General features: G+C 42.6%; 1 protein-coding gene across 4 annotated transcripts in view; it reads right to left on the reverse strand.

Annotated features, from left to right (window-relative positions):
* Positions 1-24,684, reverse strand: part of PDE7B (phosphodiesterase 7B) — a 178,348-nt gene that overhangs the window by 60,179 nt on the left and 93,485 nt on the right. The window contains exon 1 of one of the 4 annotated variants that reach the window (XM_048075777.2): positions 22,605-22,946. The exons of the other annotated variants lie outside the window; for them this stretch is intronic. Within the exon in view, the coding sequence (XP_047931734.1) occupies positions 22,605-22,842 (238 nt within the window). The 5' untranslated portion in view covers positions 22,843-22,946. Of the gene's footprint in view, positions 1-22,604; positions 22,947-24,684 lie in introns of those variants that run through there. 4 annotated transcript variants of the gene reach the window in all.

The following is a 24,684-nucleotide window of genomic DNA, read 5'->3' on the forward strand; positions in this document are numbered from 1 at the left end:
ACTGTCCCAGGCAGATTCATTTTCATTTTGAATAACCCATCTTGCTTCCAAACATAAATTCCATTGATTATCACTATGGAGGAAATATGCTTTCCTTTAAAAAGTAATTAAAAATAAGTTGGTTTGCATTTATATCTCTGTAGCCAAGTCTCCATGTCATAAAACAACTGTTACTATTTACACTATTGGGTGAACTTCTCACAGAGATTAGTAGGGAGTTTTGAGGGCTCTCAAAACTGTTATTTCCAAGGGTCACAGTGTAGATCGGGACAGAATCACGCAGAGGGAACTAAAAGGGAGCAGCTGCAGTAACCAGTGGCCACGCCATGACTGAATGGAGCAATTCACTCCTAATGGCTCCATGCTGTCCATAACAACCAGTCAAGGGTAGAACATCCTACTTGAAAGAAAAGAAATGTCAAGTAGTAATTTTTCAAATAAAATTAAAGAAAAACAAAACAGTTCTTGGAGGCTTCAGACTACGTGAAACATTAAATATGTCCCTAACAGCCAAAGTAAGCAGAGAAAATACTGTGAGACTGTTCCCTTGCTGAGGAGGGGGACAATGAGAAATGTAGAAGGCTAGAACTGTTTTAGATTGTAATTCGTCACAAATTAAAAGAACAACCAACATAACCCAAACCAACCAAACAAAACACCAACCGCCTTTCTCCTCTTCCCCAAAAAACCAACCAAACAAAAACCCCAACAAATCTCCCCAAAACACCAAAAAAACCCTATAAAGCTCCAGCACAGCAGAGATGTTTCCTTAACAATTTAGCGTATGGAAGGAGAATATAATTTATTTGGAATGAGGAAACAGTTCAAGATTGTGGTCTACATTTCCACACAGTAAATATTTAGGACAGACATCAAAAGCATGCTTTAATTGCTAACCTTTACTACATAAGAAGTTAAGTGACACACAGGCATCACTCAGTTGAGGGGAAATTTCTACTTGTTCTTTTTTTTTTTTTTAACTTTTTCCTGTTCTTACTATTTAACATCACACTGAAGTAAGGACAGTTGCACAAATGTAGAGCTAAGAGCATTGGCAGAAGAGCAAATCCTAATTCTGTGAACTGTACCAAAGATTATTTTGGCAAAAATCCTTAACAAAAACTCCGTAAGCTTTTAGGCAGAAGGGGGGCAAGCAGATTTAGGCCCATCCCACAAAGCTACACAAGTAGGCCATTCCCCTTCCCTTGACTGCAATGAAAAAGATCTGGGGTAAGCAACAAGGACTGTATTTGCTGTTCCTCTGCTTCGTTCATTTATGCTTTCAGAGCTGCTGGGCACTGGCATCAGAGCAGGCTGAGGGCCAGGTGTCGGCGGGTATGCAAGTGTTCCTGGGTGGAGGCCTTGGGAAGAGGGCAGAGTAAGGAGGTAAGATGTAAATTCCCCTTGTGCATCTGATCCATGACTCGTCCTGCCACCAAGATGAGAGCTTCCAAGTTCCCACCCCAGCCTTCCAATGAAATCTCTGGGGGAGGTTGATTTCAGGGACAGAGAAGCTAGTTCACAGCCCGTATGTCCCACTGAGCATTCCCAGACCATTTTCCTACATACTTATCTGCTTCTCTCAGTTTCCACTCCTTTGTAAGGCCTAGCATCTTCCACTAGTCTTTCTTGACTTTGCTTGTGCTGAATTTCTTTTACCAGCACAGAAAAACTGAGCTCTGCTGCCATCAAAGGTAAGGACAAAATATGAGTTCCTGTGTCTTTGTTCCCAGAGTGCAAAATCCAGTTTTGCCCTCTCCATCGAGAAACCTTGAGCTGGCCCCAGATCAGACCATCAGAAAGTAATGTCACCACAGTGTAGCAGAACCTAGAGGCTGAGAGAGACTTCAACTACCTCAAATATTGAAATGCAGGCATTTGCATGTTATCCATTACAGGTAGTGGTGCTCAGAGAAACGTCCAGTTGACTAGATTTTCACCGGCTGTAGCAGAACTGACATACCTAACTACACCACCTTTAAGCATCTTTACTCGGAGCTGACTCACTGACCCCTAGTGACCAGGAACAAAATTCTCTAGGACTACAACTCTGGAACAAATCATATAGAAAGGAAATAACTACTTTAATTGCTGGGGGTAATTTATAATAATGCGAAAATTCTGTTAGTGCACCTTATTGTTTGGGGAGGGGATATGATGAAATATTTTCAAATGATATCTGACACAAAACTAACCTGATTTAAAGGCTGTTAATTCAACAGTAGCAAGGGAAAAAAGACATTTCAATAGGCTTTCAGCAGAAACCTATTTTCTGAATATTACCCAAGAACACTTCAGTGTGCACTATGCTATCTTACTGCAAATTCTTACTTTCCCAGTCTCAACTCAGGAAAACCGTAAGAGCATAAAAACGCTGCTTTTCATAGTAAGCTATGTTTAAACCTGACTAATTAACCTAAACCCTAGCAACCAAATACTAAAACTACACAACTATGCTTTGTGAAGTCAGTACTCAGAAACTGGTCATGACCACAGTAATTGTAATTGTGGTCAAATTCATTGAACTACACAGTATGATGCCCATATCTGAATATTTACTAACTTACAGCTTACCACAGTTCATTAACTACACCCTCATACATTCCTGAATAGCAGTATGTGAGATGCTTTCAGGCTGTACAAACCCATTACAAGACAGGAAAACATCCTTTGTCAGCTAGACTACATCTATAAACCATTGCTGTCTGAAACTACTGAATACTGATTTAAAGGCTCCTGTTGTCTTTCCAAATTCAGTCCCACAATGTAATGTAAAAATCACCACTCTTACGAATTCCTAATACTTCTAATTCACAGCACCTGCACAGCAGCCATATGCAACAAGACAAACTGAGAATTTTCAGCAATCCACGAATGAAAAAGGGATCTTCAAGTCTTCAATATGTAGTAATGTAGTTGCAGGGAGGGGGGGGCAGGGAGTGTGATTTGAGTCAGCATGACATTTACAGCCAACTGAAGAATGCTACAAAGGTTAGGTAGTGTTCAGTGAATTTTCATATATATATACACGAAGTCCTGCTTGCATAATTGAATTAGTGTTAGAATGAGCAGCTTTCATCGGTGCAGATAAGGTTTTGCCTTAATTTCATTCCTTTAGTAGGCTAACAGAAAGGTGATGTTTTTGGTCTTGGCAAATAGTCACAAAGAAAGTTAAATTTCATGTTGGCTAGATTGGAAATACTGAGAACACTCCATCTCACAGCATTTTTGTTCAGCTTCCACTGTTTTTTAGGTAAAGAACTTTAATTCACTCTGATAAATTAAAGAAGCTTACCACCTTTGGGTCAGCAGTAAAATTACTTAAAGACATTTCTCTACAAGCATGCAAATTAACATTTATGGCTTTGACTATTCCACATAAGTAAGGTAGATTGCCAATGCAGACCACTTAGTTTGGTCCAAATCAAGTCAAGAACCACATAATCAGTCCTTGCATGATCGGCAGCCTTTATGTCCTCAAAGTAATATTGAGATAGGACTTCTCTGCAGATTTTTGTGTAAGTATACATTTAAACTAGTGTGGGCGAAGCCCAGAAACTGTAGGGGAAATAAGAAAGCACTAGAAAAAAAAAAAAAAAATATACAATACTTTCTTTCAGGCCTTAGAAGATGGTGTTCTCTGCGTGTGGTTTATCAGTGTTTTGGGGTCCCCCCTACAATTTCCAAGAAATGGGTCTAAAATAAGAAAGAATATATCAGAGTATTTTTGAAGCATGGGTGCGTCTGCAACAGGAAACTGCACTGTATTATAAATTTTGCAAATACGCCTCTTTGGATAACAAACAAATTCCTCTAATTTTCTAAATTTTTTCTAGGCTTTTTTTTTTCCTGTCATTTTAAAGTAAATTGATAGAAATGGCAGTTTTTAAAAAGTGCAGACATACTGACATAACACTGGCATAATATCTCCAGTTAATTACAATTGCTAGCATCTGCCCTATTTGTAATTCTGAGCAGACACATTTCTATGGAAAGAGTAAGTGAATGAACAAAAGTACTTTACCTCCTGTGTATTTTTATTACGTAATTCATTCTTTATACTGTTACAGCAGGATGAGAGAAAATAAGACAGACTTGTAAGAACGGAAAGCTTAAGTCGTTACATGAATATTTTCTGTGATTCGCATCTTTACACTTACAAGAAATCGACCTCTCTGTGGAGAGGTTCATTAGTTACTCGTCAGTGCTTCAAAGAGACAGGTACATGCTGTGCTTTTCTGGAGATACTTTTTTACTCTTCTTGCTTTTGTTTTTAATCTAAAGCATACTCTATGCTTAGTAGATATCTATGAACACTTACAGTATTATTTCTGAGTTCAGTGGCTCAGTAACAAAAACTTGCATTAGAAGAAGGATTTTTTCTCTCATCCACTTCTGGCCTCCCATACTTCCTTTGTTCACCTCTCTTGTATCAAGAGAGTTGTATAGAGTTAAAAATGTACAGCATCAGACACTTTGTGCTACCTGTTTAGTGCTGCCAGCCATCTTTGCGCACGAACCCCGCACCACAGCATCAGCTGTACAGTGCAGTTTATGGCATACTCCAAAAGGACAGGCAAGGTTTTGATATTCATCACATTTATCACTGCATCCTCCATATTCAAGCTAAGTAAAATACATGTTTACTATGCCGGTGACAAAGTTTTCAACAGCTCATAGATGACTAAAATCTCTGAGAACTGGAATGTATCTCCGTTTAAGCAGAAGGAAAATGGTGGGTAAATAAAAGAAATTCATGCTTACCATTTAGCAACAGATTCTTTCCATGATTTCACTTTTTGTAATCTTCCTGTCAAAAGTTGTTTATTTCAAACACAGGCACTGCTGAACAAAACCCTACTAATCTCTCCTTGCCGCCTCCTCCTGTGATCCAGATATATCAAAAGGTAATTTTCTCTCCTTATTTTTGTGTAATTGATTAATGCGAAGGATGTGTTCTTTTCATTTAAAACCTTCTTTATGAAAATCTGAAATACCATGGCTTAGATATCAGCATTAGGTATTTATTAGATATAAAGCAAAGTACTGTCAAACCTGACACTCAGAACAAAGAATTCTCCTTTACCCTGCACCTCTCTGCTCTCCAAGCTAGAACATTATTTCCTGTACCATGCTTCTCACCATAAAAGACTGTTCTAGTTAGCAAATGCAGTTTAAATTTCCAACTCTATTTGTATCCAGCACATCTGCTTGCCTAAAAGCTTTCATTTCTTTCATTTAACATAGAATCATACAGTGAGGTGAAACAGATTTGGAAATAAATGCTCAGGCTTTCAGGCTGGGTACATCACCCAGAGCATGCTGAGATGTTGCAAATGCATTTTCAGGATTTCAGGAGAGAAATGAGTTAATTGGACAGGACTCTCTCTTGTGCAGTCAGCATGAGACATCACTGATGTGGCTTGCAAAACTGGAGGCTCTGCATAGTGCCAGGTTCAAAAGAGGCAGCTTGGGAGATGAGAACATCCCCGGCTCTCTCAGCCCTTCTTCATAAGAGAGGTGCTCCAGCCCTCTGATCATCTTTGTGGCCCTCCTCTGGACCCACTCTTAACAGGTCCATGTCCTTTTTGTGCTGGGGACTCTAGACCTGGATGCAGTACACCAAGTGGGACTTCACCTGGCTTGCTTGGTAGTTGCTCAAAGCGGCTTTTGAAGGGCATGACTTCAGTAGCAGGCATTGCTCAAGCCCAGTTCTCTCCTCTCTGGCAATGTTCTAACACTGGCTTTCTCCAGCTTCTCCTTCCTAAGAATTGCCTCTGCTGTCCTGTAACACTGAGTTGCTTGACACTTAGGAAATAACCAAAATCAGCTTGCTTGGGCTTACATTTTGAAAATTCAAAGCCATTAAAAGGATTCACAGCTGAGAGTGACCTGATAGTTAGAAAGCACAGAAGTAGAGAATCAGCCTAGTGCTTTTTTGTGCCAGCTATGTTTCAGTCCCTTTCTTACGCTAAAATCACCTTCAGGCCCAAACCCAGTACAGCCCGAAATCAGCAGTAGGGACGTGCCTGAGATGCACATGATTTCACCAACTGAACAGTAGACTAAGTCTGAATTTTGACCAAGCAAATCTATTACTCTAATTAAAATAATAAAAATAAATATAAAAAATATCCTGCTCCAGTCCCTATAGGGGAAGTCAAATCTACAACAGAGTGTTATAACAGGAATTTGGACCCCTATCTATTAAATTTCATAACTTTTTAATTTACACATCTGTGCATAAATAAGTATCACTCATGATTGCTCTCAACAACTTACTGTTGTGTTCAGTGACAAAATACATAACCTTGAAAAGCCTCACCAACCCTGCATTTCAAAGGCATTTCATAATTGTTTACCTCTTGGCCTGAACAGTAGTACTGTATGTACAAGGCCCCCTTGAACTTGTGTTAACTCAAAATTGCTTAGAAACTTTTCCTCAAATGATTCTTATTTCTTCAGGAAACAAAAACAAACAATAATTACGATATATTCAAACAAAGGATTTTTGTCAGGGTTTTTTGTTAAAAATAAAAAATTCCTTTTTCCTTTACTCCAGAAAAGCAGTTTTCATTCCTACTTATTTCAAAGGAATGCCTGCAATTTTGCGGTATTATGCAAACCCCAATTAGCAGTCCACAAGGTGTTTTGAAAAACAGTGCCTAATGTGTTACAGACACACATAGTGGCCAACTTCCAACAGTCTGAAAAAATGCCTTTTTTGAAAGAAAGTTTGGGAATTAAGTCACTTCAATTTTACTGGGAAACACTGATAGAAATAATTCTTCCAACAGTTAATAAAACTTTTTTTATTATTATTATTAGTTGTTGGTTTATGTTCTCTTACAGGAACAGAGCAGGATATTTGTGGCAGTCGAGCAATTTGGTTTCCTTCAATCTTTCCTTAAAATCCAGTTCTGCAACTACTTACTGCTCAGCAAAGTGGTTAGTATTACAAATCATAACTGTTATTTCAGAACAGTTCAAAACACATCCATTGATTACATTTGTTTATTTAGATTTTCTTTTCAGTTTTCTGAACCTAATGTTTTTGTTTTTGTTTTTCCACCTGTGCTAGCATAATAGAACATGCATATATAGGATGCACAACAGAGCAATATCCATGACCAGGTTTTACAGCAATATGAACTGTAAGGGATGAGGAATACTATTCATTCTGGATGTTATCCTTAGCTATAAGATTATCACAGATCAAAAAGTCCTGCCTGACACAATTTATTAGCATTTCAGAAACAAGACCACTGATTGAAAACACCCAAAGCAACACTGACACACAGAAGTGACAGTGAAGTTACTGCTTTTCCCAAGAGCTGAGGTTTTGTTTCTCCCTTCTTCACCATATTTGTGGATATGTTTTATGATATCAAAAGTCAGAAAGAAGGTAAAGGGTACAAAAGAGGGCGTTACACACATATGCATTTCAAATGCTTGTGACTGTATTACGATGCCTATTTTATATTCCTTTAGTTTCCTTTGCCACAGAAGAAAAAACCCTCATCTTTTTGTTAGTAATCTTTTACAACGGAGCACACTCCAGCCAACTCCAATAAGCATGTTTTATTGCTCAATTAGGTTTTTTATTTCTATCATGCCTAAGAACAGAAGCTAGATCTTCAAAAGCTTAAACCCTTTTTTTTTTCTTGGCTCCAGTTCCACATACACGCATCTCTAAAACTCCCATCCTTTCTCACTGACACATAAAAGTTCCTGGTCTCTCCTTTTTCCACTTTCTAATCATGCCTCAGTTCCTCATGAAACTCCAAGAGGCCCTGGCAGGCTCCGCTCTTCTCTGTGCCTCATTTGCTAGCGTGAAGTGGAGCAGAGTGGGCCTTACCGGACAGACTGCTGAAAGGGAGAAACCTTTATTAAAGAAAGATTGAACAATTATCTTGAACTTTGGCAATTTTTCTGAACTCATTTTCTAGGATAACATGCATCTCTACAAACATCATAAATTTAAGATGAGCAATCTAGAGATACTGCAAATATTTGATTAGGTGAATTAGATATACATGTGAACTTATGGGGATGAGCACCATTAATTCCTTCAATAGCAACTCAAAACTGATTTTTGTGCTGTTTTACCCGAGATCTCAGCTTTTCTGGCCAATTGCCATTTTACTCTTCCTTGTTTTAAAAGTTTCAAAAGGAAAATTAAAAAAAAAAAAAAAAAGAAAAGAAAGCTATTTGCTTTACTGGTATAACATCAGTAAATTAAGTGTTTCTAAGGAAGGATCAGAGCTTCAGCTGAGTGATTCTTAACCACAACTTTGGCTCTACTTTATGATTTACTGGGTCTCAAGCAGCCAAAATGGGGTCAGATGGTGAAAAACTTTCCCTTCTGGTTGAATTGCCAAACTGTGAAATTGGGCAGGTTTCTAGGTTGAGTCAGTTACAAAATATGGGGCCCAATCTGTTCTGTGACAACAACCGTGTCTGTAGCTGGTCTTCCTAACAGGCCGCTGCTTTCAATAGCACAAAGTTTTTGAGGCAGACACCAAACTTCGAGGATAAAGTTGTCATTTGAAGGCAGAAGAAGATAAGGTGATTGTATTCAGAGTGTATATTGTTTTACAATGTAACTGTCTTTCTGCTGAAGGCCCCGTCCCTGCAGCTCTGCTAGGCTGAAGGAACATGCAAGTACTTCTCGACTCTCCAGACACAGAATGAGCTTTTTAACCTAAGGAACCTGTGGGGCAGTAACTTGAAACTACCGCAGTGTTTTCTGAAGTTATTATGCATCCATATCCGCATTCTCCGTCCTTGTTTTGGAGGTGAACTTCATAGGACATGATGGGAAAAACTCTGTTTTCACTTCACTGGTAGGCCCACCCTCTGCACCAGAGAGCAGCCCTGACAGGAGTCCAGAATGAGGAGGAATGGCCGCCATCTTATCATTTCATTAATATGAAGGCTCTCTAAGTTTCGAAGCTAGAAACTTGAAGACAAGATTGTAAGCTTTTTCTTGTTGAGTTACAGAAGTAAGAAAAGCCGCCACTCTGAGCGCAAATAATGTGTGTTTAAGGCTTGGGCTCTATTTCAAGTTCTTATTAGCTCCTGGAAGGGTGCCACCGCAGCTCAAAGTCTCTCCTGCCTGAAGTTGTACAAAGCGGTCTGCGTCGGCACGAAAAGAAGACTGTTCCTTTTGATTCCCCGTTCGCAGCCCCGATCAGCTCTGCGCAAACCTATTCGAGATGCATCGAGCAGCCTGAACTGGAGACGCAGGCCTGCTTTCAATCTTCACGTCTTCCTGCAGCTCAGGAGACGTAACCCTGCGCCACACAGCAAGAAGGCTCCACCAGACCACCACCGATCCCAGGCACAGATCACCTGTGACATGTCAACACTGCTAGCCCTGAGCAGCTCCTGAGAGCCTCATCCATAATTCATGCTTCCTTAAAGTGGTTTCTGCGAGTATTTTGACGGCTGACACTCCAAGCTCATTTCTGATCTGTTGCACACTGGCATCTGAGCTGTGAATACTAGCTGACTTCCCCAGCAAGGCATTAAGTTACACACAGAGTCTTTGTTCGCCACCCCCCCAAAAACCTAGCACCTTTCCTGTAAACCAGTTCATGCCTTCAGCAGCTAAAAAGGAAGCAGAAGAAAGTCAGTTCCCTCCCCCACTCTGCATCTTAGGGCAGGCTAGCAAAGAAAACCTTCTGCAGCGGTCACCCACTCGCCTCCCTCCTCTCCCAGCTATCTTTTCAAGCAGTGGAGGCTGCCCTTTGAATGGCAGCTCTCCTGGTAACAGTTTGCAGGTTGCATTTTCGGGGCCTGTCACTGGTGATTTAGGATAATCGCGCTCTGCGGCTCAGCCAGCCTGACTTCTTGCCTCTTGCAGCTGCCCATGCAGCGTGTGGCTTTCCACCCAAATCAGGCAGGAAGATACATACACCACCTCAGTCTCTAGAACAGGACCTGGCAGGCAGCTTTTTTATTTTTTATTTTTTTTTGTATAATTTCCCCCGTGTTTCTTAATTTGTGGAAACATCCTGTAAACAGAGACGGCAAAACTAAATATTTGCCCAGCTCTTCCCTGGTTCCATTGTAACTTCTGTGTTTGCAGATTTTACATTTGATAACAGAGGGAGAGAACCAACAGAGAAAACAGTTTTAATTTTTCCACCCAAAGAAATAAAACAAAACAGTACTGCTGTCCCCAAAGGACAGAATGCCACCTCTTCTGTGCATTGCTGTCTCCTGTACACTGGCTACCTTCTGCCAACCCCCATTTCCTTCATAAGTTTGCCCGAAACAGCAAATTCAGAATAAACAGCTCTGCCCCCCCTCCAAAAGACCAGAGACACCTATTCACCCACATCAAGCCTTAAAGAAAGCGTTTTCTTCTGTCATCCTCAGGGATGAGAGCCTACAGTGGAGGTGGTGTACATTTCCCTCCAAAGAAGCTCTTGATTTATACAGCACTCAAGTAAAATAGGCTATTTAGATTTGTGATGTCCTTTAGCACCACATAGGTAACATTTAAGAAGCCATTCTTTCCTCATTTCAGTGCTGCTTATTTTTGTTTTCTCCTCTACCCAGTATAGTCAAACTGCTGGGTTAAAAGTTAAAACCCTTTAAAAAGATTTTAAAATAGTTGTCCAACTGTTCCAATTTCCCATGGATTAGTTGCACTCTCCCCCAAAACATCTGTCTGGCATTCATATTTTTACATGCTTTTCTTTTTACTATCATGCTGCTTCGTATTATTTGATCTCTGCTCCTTCCACTTCTGCCTCTGTGTGTGGCTCAAACAGTCCCATGTTATTTTATCAGCCTCAAACCGTAAGACCAACATGGGAGAGACACAAAGTCTTGCTGTTGTTTTCCACTTGTGCTTGCTCAGAAGAGGTTGAGGACATTCTCTTGATAAAAAAAAAAAAATCTGGGAATAGGAACAGAACTTTTGAGCAACATTATTAAAGCCAAAGAAGCTTCTACTGTCAGCACCTTACCAGTTCACTTGAGAAAGCTGCTGACTCCTACAAGCCATATGGCTTTGGTGGTTGCCAAGTTCAAGATCCGTAATACAATGAGGTTTCCACAGAAAATTAAGTCTAGGTACCTACTCTCTCCTATGGGACAAAGGTGAAAGAGAAGCACCCCCCAGGGAAAAGAATGTCCCCCTCCTGGCGGAGACACCTAATTTAAATAGTTGCTGGTTGTTAGCATGAGTGCCCTCGCATGTTGACAATCATTCCAGTAGCTTTGTCTGCTGTAATTAAAAGATGTGGAATGATAGCTCAGTAAAAATATGAGTCCTTAACTTGAGTGAGTGACCAGATATTTCTGAGGCACTTCACAAGCTGTTTACATAAAGACAGTGAAAGCTGTGTTTGCGGAGATTAACTGCCTGCAAACTCCAACAGGACAGTCTTCTCTACTATGCGCCATCCTTCAGTGAAGGAAAAGATGAGGAAATAAAATTCTGTCTGTAACAAGGAGGGAGAGGTGTGCGTGGGGTGGTGGTGGTGTAAGGCATGTCAGTCTTCTGTTGAAAGGGGGATCAGTGAAAATCTGCTTTAGAGAGGGATGAAGACTGCAGGAAGGGAAGATTTAAAAGGATATCTAAACCAGAGAAGAGGCAATAAGACTGCAGGGAGACTGTGGGAGTCAGTTAAGCTGGAGACAGAGGTGTGTACTGCAACAGAAGAGAATTAATTTGTAATGGTCAGCCCGGTCACAGAAACTTGGAAGGATGCTCAAAGGCATGGCAGCTGGGGAGTACACCAGGACAGACTTTGCAGTAGGAGAGGAGAACAAATGCCTGCTAAGAGAAAAGCAGGACTTGATAGTGATGCTGAAAAAGGAATCCTATAACAAACTGGTGCTGTGCCTTTCTAACATGGAGGAGAACTGGACCAGGAGATTGCATCTAGCTCTCCTCTATGTTCTCACCCTCATCTCTCCATCTGATCTAAAGTCAGCATGAAATTTGAAGTCACTAAGATTAAATGTGACTACAGGGGAAAAAAAAAAGTTAAACAGATGACCAGAAAAACACAGATTCACAATAACAATCTAAGTAAGCTTCAGTAGTTCTGCCTCTACTTTGTAGTGGTGCTCTTAACTCACGCTGCTAACAAGGTCACATGCAAAACATTTTTCTGTCTGTATGACAAGACAGCTAAGTATAGTGCGCTTCCCTCTTCTAGTCATTTGATCCTGTTCAAAACATATAATCTCCCAGGTCTCCAGTCTGTGCAAAGCCAGACATCAGCACATTTTTGGCTACGGGGCACCTACAGAAAAGATTAGTGACAGTCTTGTGAGGCTTGTGTTTGCAGATTCTGTCAAGGGGCCAACATTTAAATAAGGTACCTTGCATTTTCATTATGAGAATTCCAGCTCATTATTAGCAAAGTTAGTTTAACTTTCAGTCTGTTTTGCCAGCTACTAAGTACATATTTAATGATGTACATTGCTGGCAATGGGGGTAGGAAAGATCCATTCTAATGCAATTCCACTGGGAAATTAAATGAATTTGCGGAGTCTGCCTAGTTAGAAGTTATAACTTTATTCTGAATTCCATTTCTTTAATATAATTATGATTTAATAGCTATGCACCTTCATTTTATGATCCCATTTTACAGATCTCACAAGTCAGAAAAACAGAACGCTGGATTCTGTAGATGGCTTAAGCATTTATTTGACATTAATCGGATAACTTCTCAGACACTGAAAGTCAGACCTGTATCTTAATGAACCAGAACTTCAGACCTAATTATTATCAAAGACCTGAACATCCAGGTCCTACCAAAGATCTGTGAAATCTTGTCAAATATCATACATTTCTCTTGAATACATCATGTAAGTAAGCCAGGCAGAAGAGAACAGTGGACCTACCACTGCACACACGCCATTCTACTTAGGACACGAAAATCTCTTCCTCACGATTCTCTTATTTTTTCCCCAGACAAAATAGGGTCTTGAAGCACACTCTTCTTTTAAGATACTTCATATTATTTGTTGCATTTCACCTTGCACACAGTATGTTATCTGCGCTAGCCAGTTAAATCCTGCCATCCCCTTTACTTCTACCACACTAAGTTAACTAGCATTGAGGAGGAAACAGAAGCTCTCATACTGAAACCTTCTAATTACTCATGAAGCAGAGCTACTGTAGTCCTGTAACCGCTCCTCTACCCTCACTTTTCAACATTTTGAATGCAGCTTGTCTTCAACATGAGCCCCCCAGACTGCCATAACTTGAGTTGCTATCCTTGCTCTTTTCCATCACTTTAGCTGCGATGCATGAAGCTAGGAAAAGCCGGTAATTCACAGCTCACGAGATGTTCCTTAAAAAAAAGTCTCTGAGAGTCAATGCACAACTGCATCAAGCCCCACTTATCTGTGTCACCCTGCCCTTGATCCACAGCTGCAATTATGGTTTCCAGTAAGAAGGCAGGACTACTTGAGAGAAAGAAAGTGGGGGGAAAGCTGTGCCAGCACTGATATATAGCAGTGATAGCTGTCTTATTCTAGACTGACAAGGAGGGAACTCAGGATGAAACTTAAGTGCAGTGTCCTAGTGTATTGTACAGCACTAAAGAAATTCCTCTTTTATCCTTTCAACTACCCTTTGCAAGTCTTCTGGAAGTGCCCCCTGTTCCTCACTGCCCTGCTTTCTTCATAGCTGTAGGTTTACTGATTCTAAGCAGTATGTTCAGGCTGACCTTGCTTGGAAAAATGTGCTGACACTGTCTCACCTTAAAGCCTCCCTCCTTTGCCATTTTAGGGCTGCAGTCCTCCCTTGTGCTGTAAATTCTTCTCTGTTTAGTCTCTTTTCCAGTGGTTACAGAAAGCAACACACCTCTTTTACACACACTGAACTTGAGTTCAAGAAAGGCCGTGAGCTATTGCCAGTACTAATTTATTCAGTTAGCTTCAGTTCCCAAATGAGAGCACGATATGTATGCTCACTAGGGCTTCCAGGAAGAAGAGAAAGCAAGTGTAATAGACTAGTTGTGCAGTATGTAGAAAGTTCAGCATCTCTCACAAGCAGTTTTCTCAGTTTCTCACTGCTAATGTTCTTGAGCATCATCTGAACAAAGTAATCTGCAAGCAGTGCATACAGAATTACTCCCCCCACCCCTCGTTTTAATAACACAAACCTGCGTGCAAAACCCAAGCTGGATCAAATCACTCTTTTTGGCATTTCACAGAAGTCCAGTCTCTCTTACCCCTTTATTCTCTCAGTTCCATTTGGAATTAGAAACGCAATTGCTGAATTACTGTGAAAGCAGCTGTTCTGCAGCATATCCACTCAGGCTGGAAGCAGGAAATAAGAAATCTTCCATGAAAGCCTATAATTACAAGATTTCCAGCTTAAGTTTTGCACACATGAACTGTTTGGAAGATGTTTGAACAAGCAAAGTTTAAAACACACAGCTATTTGGATAAGCACCTGAGTGCTTTGCTGAACCAGGTCTACTGATAATCAAGATACAGGTATAGATAACCCTAAAAGAAATAGCTGCTACTACCCTTAACTAATGGAAAGCTTGTTCAGAGAAGCACTTTTTCTGCACTAGAGTACAGCACTAGAACTAGAACTTCACTAGAGTGAAGTACTAGACACTGAAGAAATTAGTCAACAGCTATTAAAAACAGACTAGTGGACTGTGTACTCAAGTTTTTTCTGCACCTGTCAAAGTTTTGATAATTTAAGAATTATTCTCTGCCTGCATTTTCCAATTATTCTGCTTACTTTTTAATCGAATACTTACATGGCACATTTGTGTAGCACACTATTTTTGATGATTTTGGTATATAGCTCCACCAAACTTAAAACTAATTCCTTCTACTTAGATGAACCTACTTTACAACTTAACTTTCAAGAGCAATGTTAAAACACTACCATGTCATACTTAGTTTAGAGTTATTCTGACTGATTTGTAATTCCAGCAACTGAAAACAAAACATTCAATCCCAAGACAGTGCTTAAGCAACTGGGAATGAAACAGTGCCCGTCACAGCACAGAGTGTTCTCAAAACCCTCCAGGATACTGCTGCATCTTTAACTGCACCTGCACAGAGAATATTTTAAGTAGGCCTTAAAGGTAATGCTTTGCCTTTATGTTATGTCAGGGATAGTAGGAGAACACTGAGATTAACCGTATACGAAGGGTACTGCCTCTGTACGAGCCGGAGCTGGCTATGGAAACAGGAAAGAATTTCAAGTTCTCCCATGGGAAACAGAACTTTACACACTTCCCTTTCAGAAAGGATCACAGCCGGGGAAGTTTACAGCAGTTTCTCCAAAAGGTCCCCTGTCCATACAGAGACACTTAAAAACACACCTTCTGCAGGCTTCATGCTACAGAACATCTTGGTGTAGGGCAAAACTCATGGGCTTCTGTGCAAAAGCTCTCCCTGGTGTCTGAGAAAGCTGAACCACGTCCTCATTTTCCTGGACCAGGGAGCACTCACAGGGAATGCCAGCAGCCTCTGCTAACCGATTTCAAAGGTTTAATTTGCTGAGAGAACTTTGGAGGATACCTGCATTTCAGCATATTCTATTGGAAGAGCAGTGGAAGGACTTTGTCAACTGCTACTGTAATAATGTACGGATCTGACAGCAATACTACTGATGATGAGCCTGCTAAACCCTTGTACATTTGAACTTCCTTTTTGTATACACCTGACACCAAACCATGTTCAGCTTTGCAGCATTGGGAACTTTCACGGCACAACATCTCCTTCTAGAAGCCGACAGGTTAAGACAAGGAACTTGTATGATCTTATGGTGATATAAGGAGGAGAGAAAGAAAAACACAGCTGGCTTTCCATGGAAGAGCAGAAAGAATGTTTTATCCAAGAGGTTAATAAAAAGGATTTATTCCTTCTGTCATGCAGAGTTTGTTTGTTTGTAGCCGTAACAGTGATAGAAGAAATAATGTGTTGCAAGCTGAGGAAAAAAATGAAGAGCTGAGACATTTTTGTCTTGCATTTGCAAGTTTACACCAAGAACTAGAAAAGTACTTCAGAAGTTACTGTAATTTATCCCATGATTAACCAGGCTTAAATGCTCTTTTTAGAAAAATGTTAGGACTTTAAATAGTTTTTAACAAATGTCAAGGCATGTTTCAAGCTGGAAGTCTCAAGAGGGTTTCTTTTACGTATTTACACTTTCTAGTCCAGACTGAGAAGACAGCAGGACTAGCATATTTTACAGCATCACAGCCCAAACTGGGTGCATAATTGCTGCGAAGAAACAGCCTGAGGTCAGGTGAGTTTTGTCAGTCTACCTAAAGCTTGCACTGCTCCTGCAGTACAACTCTGATTCAGCCAAGTTTGTCCGTTTGGGAAGACATCCCTTAGAAATCTGACAGCAGCAAAGCATCATGTTAGCAATCGTAAATAACATGTTTTAGGACATTCTGCGGGCAGAGCTCTGGGAAGGAAATCATAATAGTTAATAGTGGAGAAAATGATGAAATGGGCACCCGTTTCCTTGTCCTGCCAAGAAAGTCAAACTCGCACTTCCTGAAGCAGGACTACTGAAAGCTGTTTGGGATGCATGCCTCCAAGAAATAGTTTTAAGAAATACGATAGACCACAAGCTGTAAGTTTATTATGAAACAGAGCTAAAATAGCAAACATTGCACACAATGCTCTACTCCTGTCTTAGAAGCACTGGAAGCTAGATGCAGTACCAAGGCTCCCACAATGCATTTTAAATGTTTCTCTCGTGACATTTAAGCAATCAGAAAATTATCACCACTAGCCAGGCATGGCTAATATCACTGCTGCTTTCTATTGGTAGCCATTTATCAGTTTAATTCTTCGTATCATATAAAGCACTCGAGAGTTAATTTACCAAAGATAAAAGAGTGAAACAAAGAAGCACACAAAAATAAAAAATCCCAAAGCATGTTTGTATTACAGTGCAGCAGCTTTTCCTTTTGAAATACTTTTTATATACAAAGCCCCACTTTTGGCTCCTGATATTTAGCACAGCTTCACTGACAGCAACAGATTTCCCCACCATTTTACAACTGGCTGGAATTTGCTCTATTTGTGTTTATAGTTTTCAGCAGACTGCTTCTTTGTTTCTAGTTGACATATCAATAAAAACTCTGTCACTTTCCCAGCACACGGGCAGCATTACCTTCTGCATGCTGGCCAACGTCCAACTTGGGCAATTACATTTTATCTGCTAACTTTAACTATATACTGTAATCTTCTTCCTTCTGTTGTGGATGTACATAGCTGAACAGCTGCTTGAAGAGCTTTTCCAAGCATTTCTGCAAACAAATTTTGTTTTCCGACATTCACAATAAAGCAAACAAAAATTGTGCCAGCAAGGCCAAAGTGAAAGACCATTCAGAAATTGTTGAGATTTTTATATTATTTCTTCTCTGTTTACTTTAGGTCTAGCACTTATTTCCAAATATCCCCAAACACAAACAAATCCACAACAGAAAATTTACATAACAATTAAGTAGGAAAGAATCCTTAAAAAAGCCCTTAAAGGTAGAGTTCAGTGAAAAGTTTCACCTCCAAAACAAATCCAAAGCTTGGCTGGCAAACATAGCAACTCATTTTGACATATGCAAAACCAAAGTCTTTTATCAGTTCAACTTCTCATTCTAAACAGCATTTTTAAAATACTCCTAAGATAGGTGCTAAAAAAGGGCGAGAATTCAAAGAGTGACCATGATTTAATGTCTCGAAAGGATTTCTTTGTGATCTTTGAAAACAATTCTCTAATTAGCACAGCATTTTGGACAAAAATAAGTGCAAATTACGTATATTACTGACCTGTGTTCAGCCAGTAAACTGAAGAGTTATGTTTGAGAAGCACTACCTACTGATGTGCTCGGAATTTGAAGTCTTTTATCACTTGGTCTAAATACACACGACATGATAGCGATACCACATACAACTTAATTTCACTGTTCTTAGTGAGACCGCCATGCACTGTTCCACTGATTTAACCAGCTCTACACGAGAACACAGAAGAGCACATTTTCTGTTCTTGGGTGCTGGAATTTCAACGCAACAGCTGGAGAGCAATCAAGGTTGTCACAGGTAGACTTGATTCCATCAAATTCACATTCTTCATCCCTACTAAGTGTAATGGATTTAACAAGTCTCAACATAAGCCTTTTTTAAAAAAAAAAAAAAAAAAAGAAAAGAAAACCTAACTTCAGAAAGACATTGCAAGCAGCCCTTCTGCCTGCTGTGCATCTCTCAGTGGGACACAAACAAAGTTGTTTTCGATCTAAGGAATAACACAAGAAACTGGTCAGATGCTGAGACAATGCCATTTGATAGCTTTTGTGCTTTATTTATTGCTGGGATCTACATCTGTGGAACCTACATGCTCAACAGCAACTACACAAAATGATGAGCTTTCCAAGTTAACCCGCCATTTGGCATAAAATGATTCAGATTTTAATCATTTTATGGTTATTAATTATTGCAATGGGACTATAAAAGCATGCATGAGTTTCAAGACGTCACTACTAAAAATGATTCAGCAAGTAATGACAGGATGGGGAAGCATGAAGTTTATTTTAACATGCGCAGCATGATTAAGAGTTGTTCACCACAAAAGAAAAATGAAGCAGAAGGCAGGTTTCCTTGGTTATCATGGAAGAACTAATTCTTTGGGAGGTCTTGTGAATAACCTTAGGGAAGTCCTTAGAGCAGTCACTGAAGAAGCACACACACGATTTAACTCTGACCTCTCTAGCAGGTGTACAGGGTTGCTCAGCAAACAGCTGTAAGATCTGAAAGAGCAAGGCCTGTTGTGCAGTAAAGTTAGGGCGATGGCAAGAAGTTCAAATAAATTGCTGAGTAGGGAAGAAGGCAGTTGATTGAAGAGGGGTAGTAAACGGACACACCAATAACTGGGGGAGATTTTCCCAGCAGCAAACTGTGATAGGACTGATGTGTGATACTGCTTGTTTTTCCTCCTCATGGCAAAGGGACTCATCAGTTAACAATGAGTGTGATGCATGCATGAATCAGAACCTACATTTCTGAGAAAATATCTACAGACAGAGAGAGACAGGTGGAAAAAAACATTCAGAGTTATTTCAAAAACCCACAGAGATCAGTGTCTCAAATGGCCTCAATAATTCTAAGTACCATGGTACTTTCTCTGAAAGCCTTGCAAGTCTGCACATGTGCAAGGCTCTAACAGTACAGAAAGTCTCACAGGAGTTATCTGGGATGATCGCTATAAATCTAACAGGTTGTGAGGTTTCATGAGGAAGAGTCTTACAGGCAGAGCTATACCTGTTCCTTGATCAGGTTTGTTTAATCTGCAAAGTTGTGGCTGAACTGTAAGAGAGGGTGATAAGAAAGTTAGGGTCATAAACAGAACACATTTCCCTCCTAGGCATCAACATGGTTTCAGTGCAGAAATATTTAAATAATTCAAATAATTCAGTTGTAAGAGTATCAAGACTTTATATATACATATATATATATATATACACAGGTAAAAAGCATTGGTTTGCAAATAATCTTTGAAGCCCTGCAAGGAATGACAGCAAATTATACCCATTTCCCACCCGATGCATTTCAAATTAATTATGTTCCATTATTGCATTTTCTTACTATCACATGTCCAATTTGAGAATGTTAAATGGCTTGTGGCACAGCTGAAGAGAGTCCTCACCAAACCACACTTTCGTACTGATTTGGTCAGGGATTGAAACGGGGAAAGAAAAGAGTTACTAAGCAACAGCAGGCCAGGAGCAGGAGAAAGGTCTGCAGTCTTAATTGACACTAACTTTAAAAAGCAATGCAGCAATAAGAGAGGGCTCAAGATGTGAATTTTACTGCTTTGGAAGAGAAAAATGAAAGAAGACCAGAAAACCCAGGCAGTCAGTCTCTCTGAGATCTGGGTTCTTCGTTCATCCCAACCATAAGCTGCATGATGTACTGCAAAGACTTTTTTTGCAGGGACATTCAGTACCTTATTCTTAGTTCTGAACAAGATGAAGGACCCAGATACAGTTCTTGAATTTGAGAGCCCAGGACCCACAGATAGCTCTGATCTGTAATAGCTACCTCAGGAAATAGGAATGTGGTATGATATAAAGCTATATGGGTCCCCAAGACATTGCCATCCACAGAACTGATATCACATCCAGATATAGCTCTCCTTCCCCCTCACTACCTATGGTTAAGAAGGTTGTTCCTTTCTGAAATGCCAGCCCAAAGCCAGGTCCAATCACTCAGGCTAGGTCAAAGGAATTTGCTTTGCTAAGATTGAAGAATCTCTATTAACATGATCAAGCAAGGCAGAAATCCTGAGAGTTTCCTTGCAGAATCCATATCTATTTCCTTCTCCTCTACTGTAAGCAAAATAGTTTCATGAGCATGTGATAACAGAACATGAGTTATCACATGAACACTTACAAACTTAAATGAAAAAGCCCTTGATGTGGAAAGTGCTGTGAACTCTACTGCTGAACAATCAACCTTTATTTGCCTAACTAGCAGTACCTCAAGCAGAAGTTATTTGCTTTAGCTTCACCTGAAGAAAACCTGATCTCCTACTGAAGCAGTACCTTTTTATAAGATGCAAGTTACATAGGTTTGTTTTTTTTTAAGGAGCTTAACGCATACAAAACACCCACCAAGCCAAGCACCTCAAACTACTGATCCTTCCAAACGATTTTTTTCCCCATTGTTACAATCTTTGATTTTGCACTTACTTAAGTACACGGGATTTCAGCATTTACTGGTTTTCCCACGTACTCCAGTGTACTTAAAGTGACTAAAATGAAACCACAAGAGGGAAAACTACTAGGATGACTGTTGCCGAGGAGGAAAAACCAGCAACCCAGGTCTGGTTCACTCAAACTGTCTGATGATTCGTATTTAAAGTGTTGAGGGCTACAGTCATCTTCTGCTCTGATTTGTAGTGCTGCAAGTCAACCGAGGTTATGAAATCGGATCTGGCACCACGAAGAAGACTGTCCCTTCACAGGATACGAGTAATAGCCACTTGAGTAAATGCAAGTTACTCATATCCTGCTAGTGGAATAATCTGTCTCTGTACATTCATGCACATTTTTAGTTGCCTCCAGGAATCTGAAGGCGAATCTCATTTGTTACCTAATGAAATTAATTTCACTAGATATAACACAAGCATACTGAAAAACCACTATTACTCATACATGAGGTGCAACCAATGCAGCATTTCTCAACTTCTGTTTGATTAGGGTCCATCTCTGAACGCTCACCATTCACCACATAAACCTCAATCTCCCTGGCTGGCTGCTTAACATCCCCAGCTGATTTGCTCCAAGTCTTAAAGAGCAATTTGACCTCCTCTCGCTTTATCCACAACAATCTCACTTATTATTCTTTTAAACCAAAGTGATTCCCAAACAGTAGGGAGGCAGGTTTTTCCTTCTCTCCAAGAATTTTCCTTGGAGCCTGAAAACTTTTCTTCCCTTTTGCAGAATAGAAGTGAACCATGCATTTCTTAGTTTACCTGCAAACATGTAAAATAATGAACATACAATGACCAACTGGCCGACCTTGGCCAAAAGCGATGCACAGACACAGGTTTACTTTTCAAGTCTGTAAGCAGAGTTACATGCACACACGATAGATACACACACACATATACACAAGCATTTTGAAATATCTGCAGTGATGTTATTGTACGGAAGAAATTAAATTATTCTGGTATGAAATACTGTAAGATAAAGGTCTCAGTAAGTGAAGCAGCAAAGGAAGATGAAGACGTGATCTTTGAAGACTGAAGGCACCGGAAGAGGTCGGTGACCAGGTTGCAGAGATAAGAGAATCCAGAGCTCGGAAGGCACAAGCCACAAACTTTCAGCAGGCCTATTAAGTCAAGGTGGCGTGATGACAGGAGGATAAAAGAAATATCAACTGACGCTGAGACAGTCGTAGGCTTCTGAGCCGGACTTCAATAGAAGAGATGTCGTAGGGCATGGGGAAAGACAGAGCATCAGCTAATTGGAAGTAAGAGGCGCCAGGCTAACATGACAGCTCGTTTGCACCCAGTGCAAAGGCAAGAAGTCTGACCAGGACTTCAGTAAAGCATCTGATACGCTGCCATACGGCTCCCGCGTTAAGAGAAAGTCCGACACACGAGGTTCAGGCAGTTAGAGGCGCACATGCCCTCCGGCCAGCAGCACACCGCGGTGAGGGGAAGGCAGCGGCACGGCGCGGGGTCACCCCGAGACCCGGCGGTGACACGGGGCTGCCGCGCAGCTCGGCGGAGGGCAGCGTGCCGGGAAGCCCCCCGGGGAAGGAGCCTCGCGTGAAACGAGCCCCGCACGCCCGGAGCTCGGCGTGGGGAGGCGAGGCCGAGGCGGCAGCGCCGGGGAAGCCCCGGGCGCACGGAGGCTGCGGCCGCCCCCGCTCCGGCAGCGGCGAGCGCGGCGGTGGCATCCACCCCCCCGCGGCATCCATCCCCCCGCGGCACCCGTCCCCGGGCCGGGGGGCAGGCAGCCGCCAGCAGCGCGCTCCTAAGCCCCCTCCAGCCGCCCCGCGGGCTCTGCCCCACGGCGGGACGGGGCCGGCTCCCCGCCACCCCGGCGCCCCCTTGCAGGGGGGCGAGGGAGACCTACCTGCCGAGCCGCCCAGGGCATCGTCGCTCTCCAGCACCCCTCTGTGCTTCGCCCCGCGCAGCTCCCCCTTGGATTTCCAAACGAGCTTTACCATCCTGATCATCTCGGGCAAGTCCCAGGCCAGGGTCCCCTGCTGATAACCGGGCAGGCTGCCCATGGGAAAGGGCATCGGCTCTTCCCCCGTCCTCCTCCTCCTGCCCGGCTCTGCCGCGGGGAAGAAGCGCTCCAGCACCGGCATCCTGCCCCGCGCCCCCCGCCGGGGAGCCGCAGCCACCCCCCGGCCCGAGCAGCCGCGATGGGCATCCAGAGCGGGGCGGGGGCGCCCGGCCGCCCGCCGCCGCCGCCCCGCGCAGGGGGCGCGCCCCGCTGCCGCCCGGCCCCGGCCCCGGCCCCGGCCCCGCGGCTCCCCGGGACCCCGGGTCCCCGGCCCCGGCCGCGCTGCTGCGGCCGCCCCGTGCGCGCCCTCAGCCCGCCGCCAGGCGAAGCGGCTGCCGGGCAGGCGCGGAGCCGCGGCTCATGCCGGCGCCGCGCAGCGCCGAGCCCCGCGGCGGGGGCGGGGGCGGGGGCTCCGGCCCCTGCTGCCGGCGGGGGCTGGCGCAGCGCGGATCAAGCCCCGAGCGGCCGGGGCCGGGGCCGGGCGGTCGCCCCTCGGGCCCCGCGGCGTTGCCGTGAGGGCTCCTCCGCGCCCCCGGCTGCGGGGCCCGGGCGGGTTTGGGCCTCCCGAGCGCAGCACGCGGGGTCACGGGTTCGCGTCCCGGACCGGGCAGCTCGGCGGCGGGGAGCGGGGCGGCCCTGCTGGCAGAGCCCGGCCCGGGGGAAAGGGGGCAAAAAGGAGAGCGGGGGAAGGCAGCGGGTGGCGGGCCGTTACCGAAAAGCGGGAGTGTGTGTGTATGTGTGTGTGTAGGGGTCTCCCCGTTACGTTGGCGGCAAGTGCCACCTGAGTGGGTTCGCATTAGGCCACTGCCTGGTGGCCGTGGTCACTCGCAGGCTCCAATGAGAAGACAATTATTCACCGCAAGCCTTTAACAACAAGGTAAAAGGCTTGGGTGAGCGCTCTGTCTCCTACAGAAATGAGGTGGCTGGCGTGCCAGGGCTGAGCAGGGCCTGGCCAGCACCTGCCTCAGCGTGGCCGCTGCCTTTGGCCAGCACCACAGCCACCCAGGACCCCGAGGTGCCTCACTCTTTTCAGAAGTTTCATTTATTTTGCCTTTATACAAACTGTTGCTGTTGGTACTGGTCTGTCCCCGAGCCATTACTCCTTACAGGAAAGGTAGTCTCTTGAACCTGTGCTTAGCTTTCAGTAAAATCACAGAAGACCTAATTGCATTTTAGTGGATGTTATAGTATTTCCTTGCATGCAACGTGATGTTTCCTCTGCTCTAGGACCGTCTGCCACACTTATCTGAATGTTCCCACCTCGAACTGGCAACTCTACTGTTTTCCAAAAACCAGCCTTATTTTGACTGTAGGCTGCAGTGCTGTAGTGCTAGCATACCACACTTTCAGTTGACTCTGTCTTGAAAATCGTGAAGTGCTTCCAAAGAATTATACCATTGTTGTACTGTTATTTTGCAGAGTCCTTAGCGTCAGGATATCCTGACTCTTGGAACAAAGGGGTTAAGAACAAAGAAAACAAATAGATGATACACAATACAGTAGCAGAAGCATAAACATTCATACCGTGTATGGTTATAATCTTGTGAGAAGTCAAATTTTACTGTTTTTATGTTATATGGCTTATTAGGATATATCAGTTTTTTCATATTAGTACATGTTGTGCAATTACTTTTTAAAGCAATATTGTTTCTGTTAGGGATAAACTAGGCAACTGAAGTACAAATTGCTTGAAGACAGACTCGCCTACTGAGCAAGTTAGACCTCATCCCCAAACTACTTTATTTTGGTTTTGAAGTACAAGAAGTTACATTAACTTTTTTTTTTTTTTCCAGTTATTGTTTTTCATCTTTGTTTACCTCTGCACTTCCTACTCCCTGCTGGGACAGAAGCAGAAGTGCCAGAAGTGCCAGAATACCGTGAAAGAAAGTCTATCCTTGTGGCATTTCCAGCTTGACTGCATGCA

The sequence above is a fragment of the Anser cygnoides genome, chromosome 3 (assembly GCF_040182565.1).
Source record: "Anser cygnoides isolate HZ-2024a breed goose chromosome 3, Taihu_goose_T2T_genome, whole genome shotgun sequence".
In the NCBI taxonomy this organism is placed as follows: Eukaryota; Metazoa; Chordata; class Aves; order Anseriformes; family Anatidae; genus Anser; species Anser cygnoides.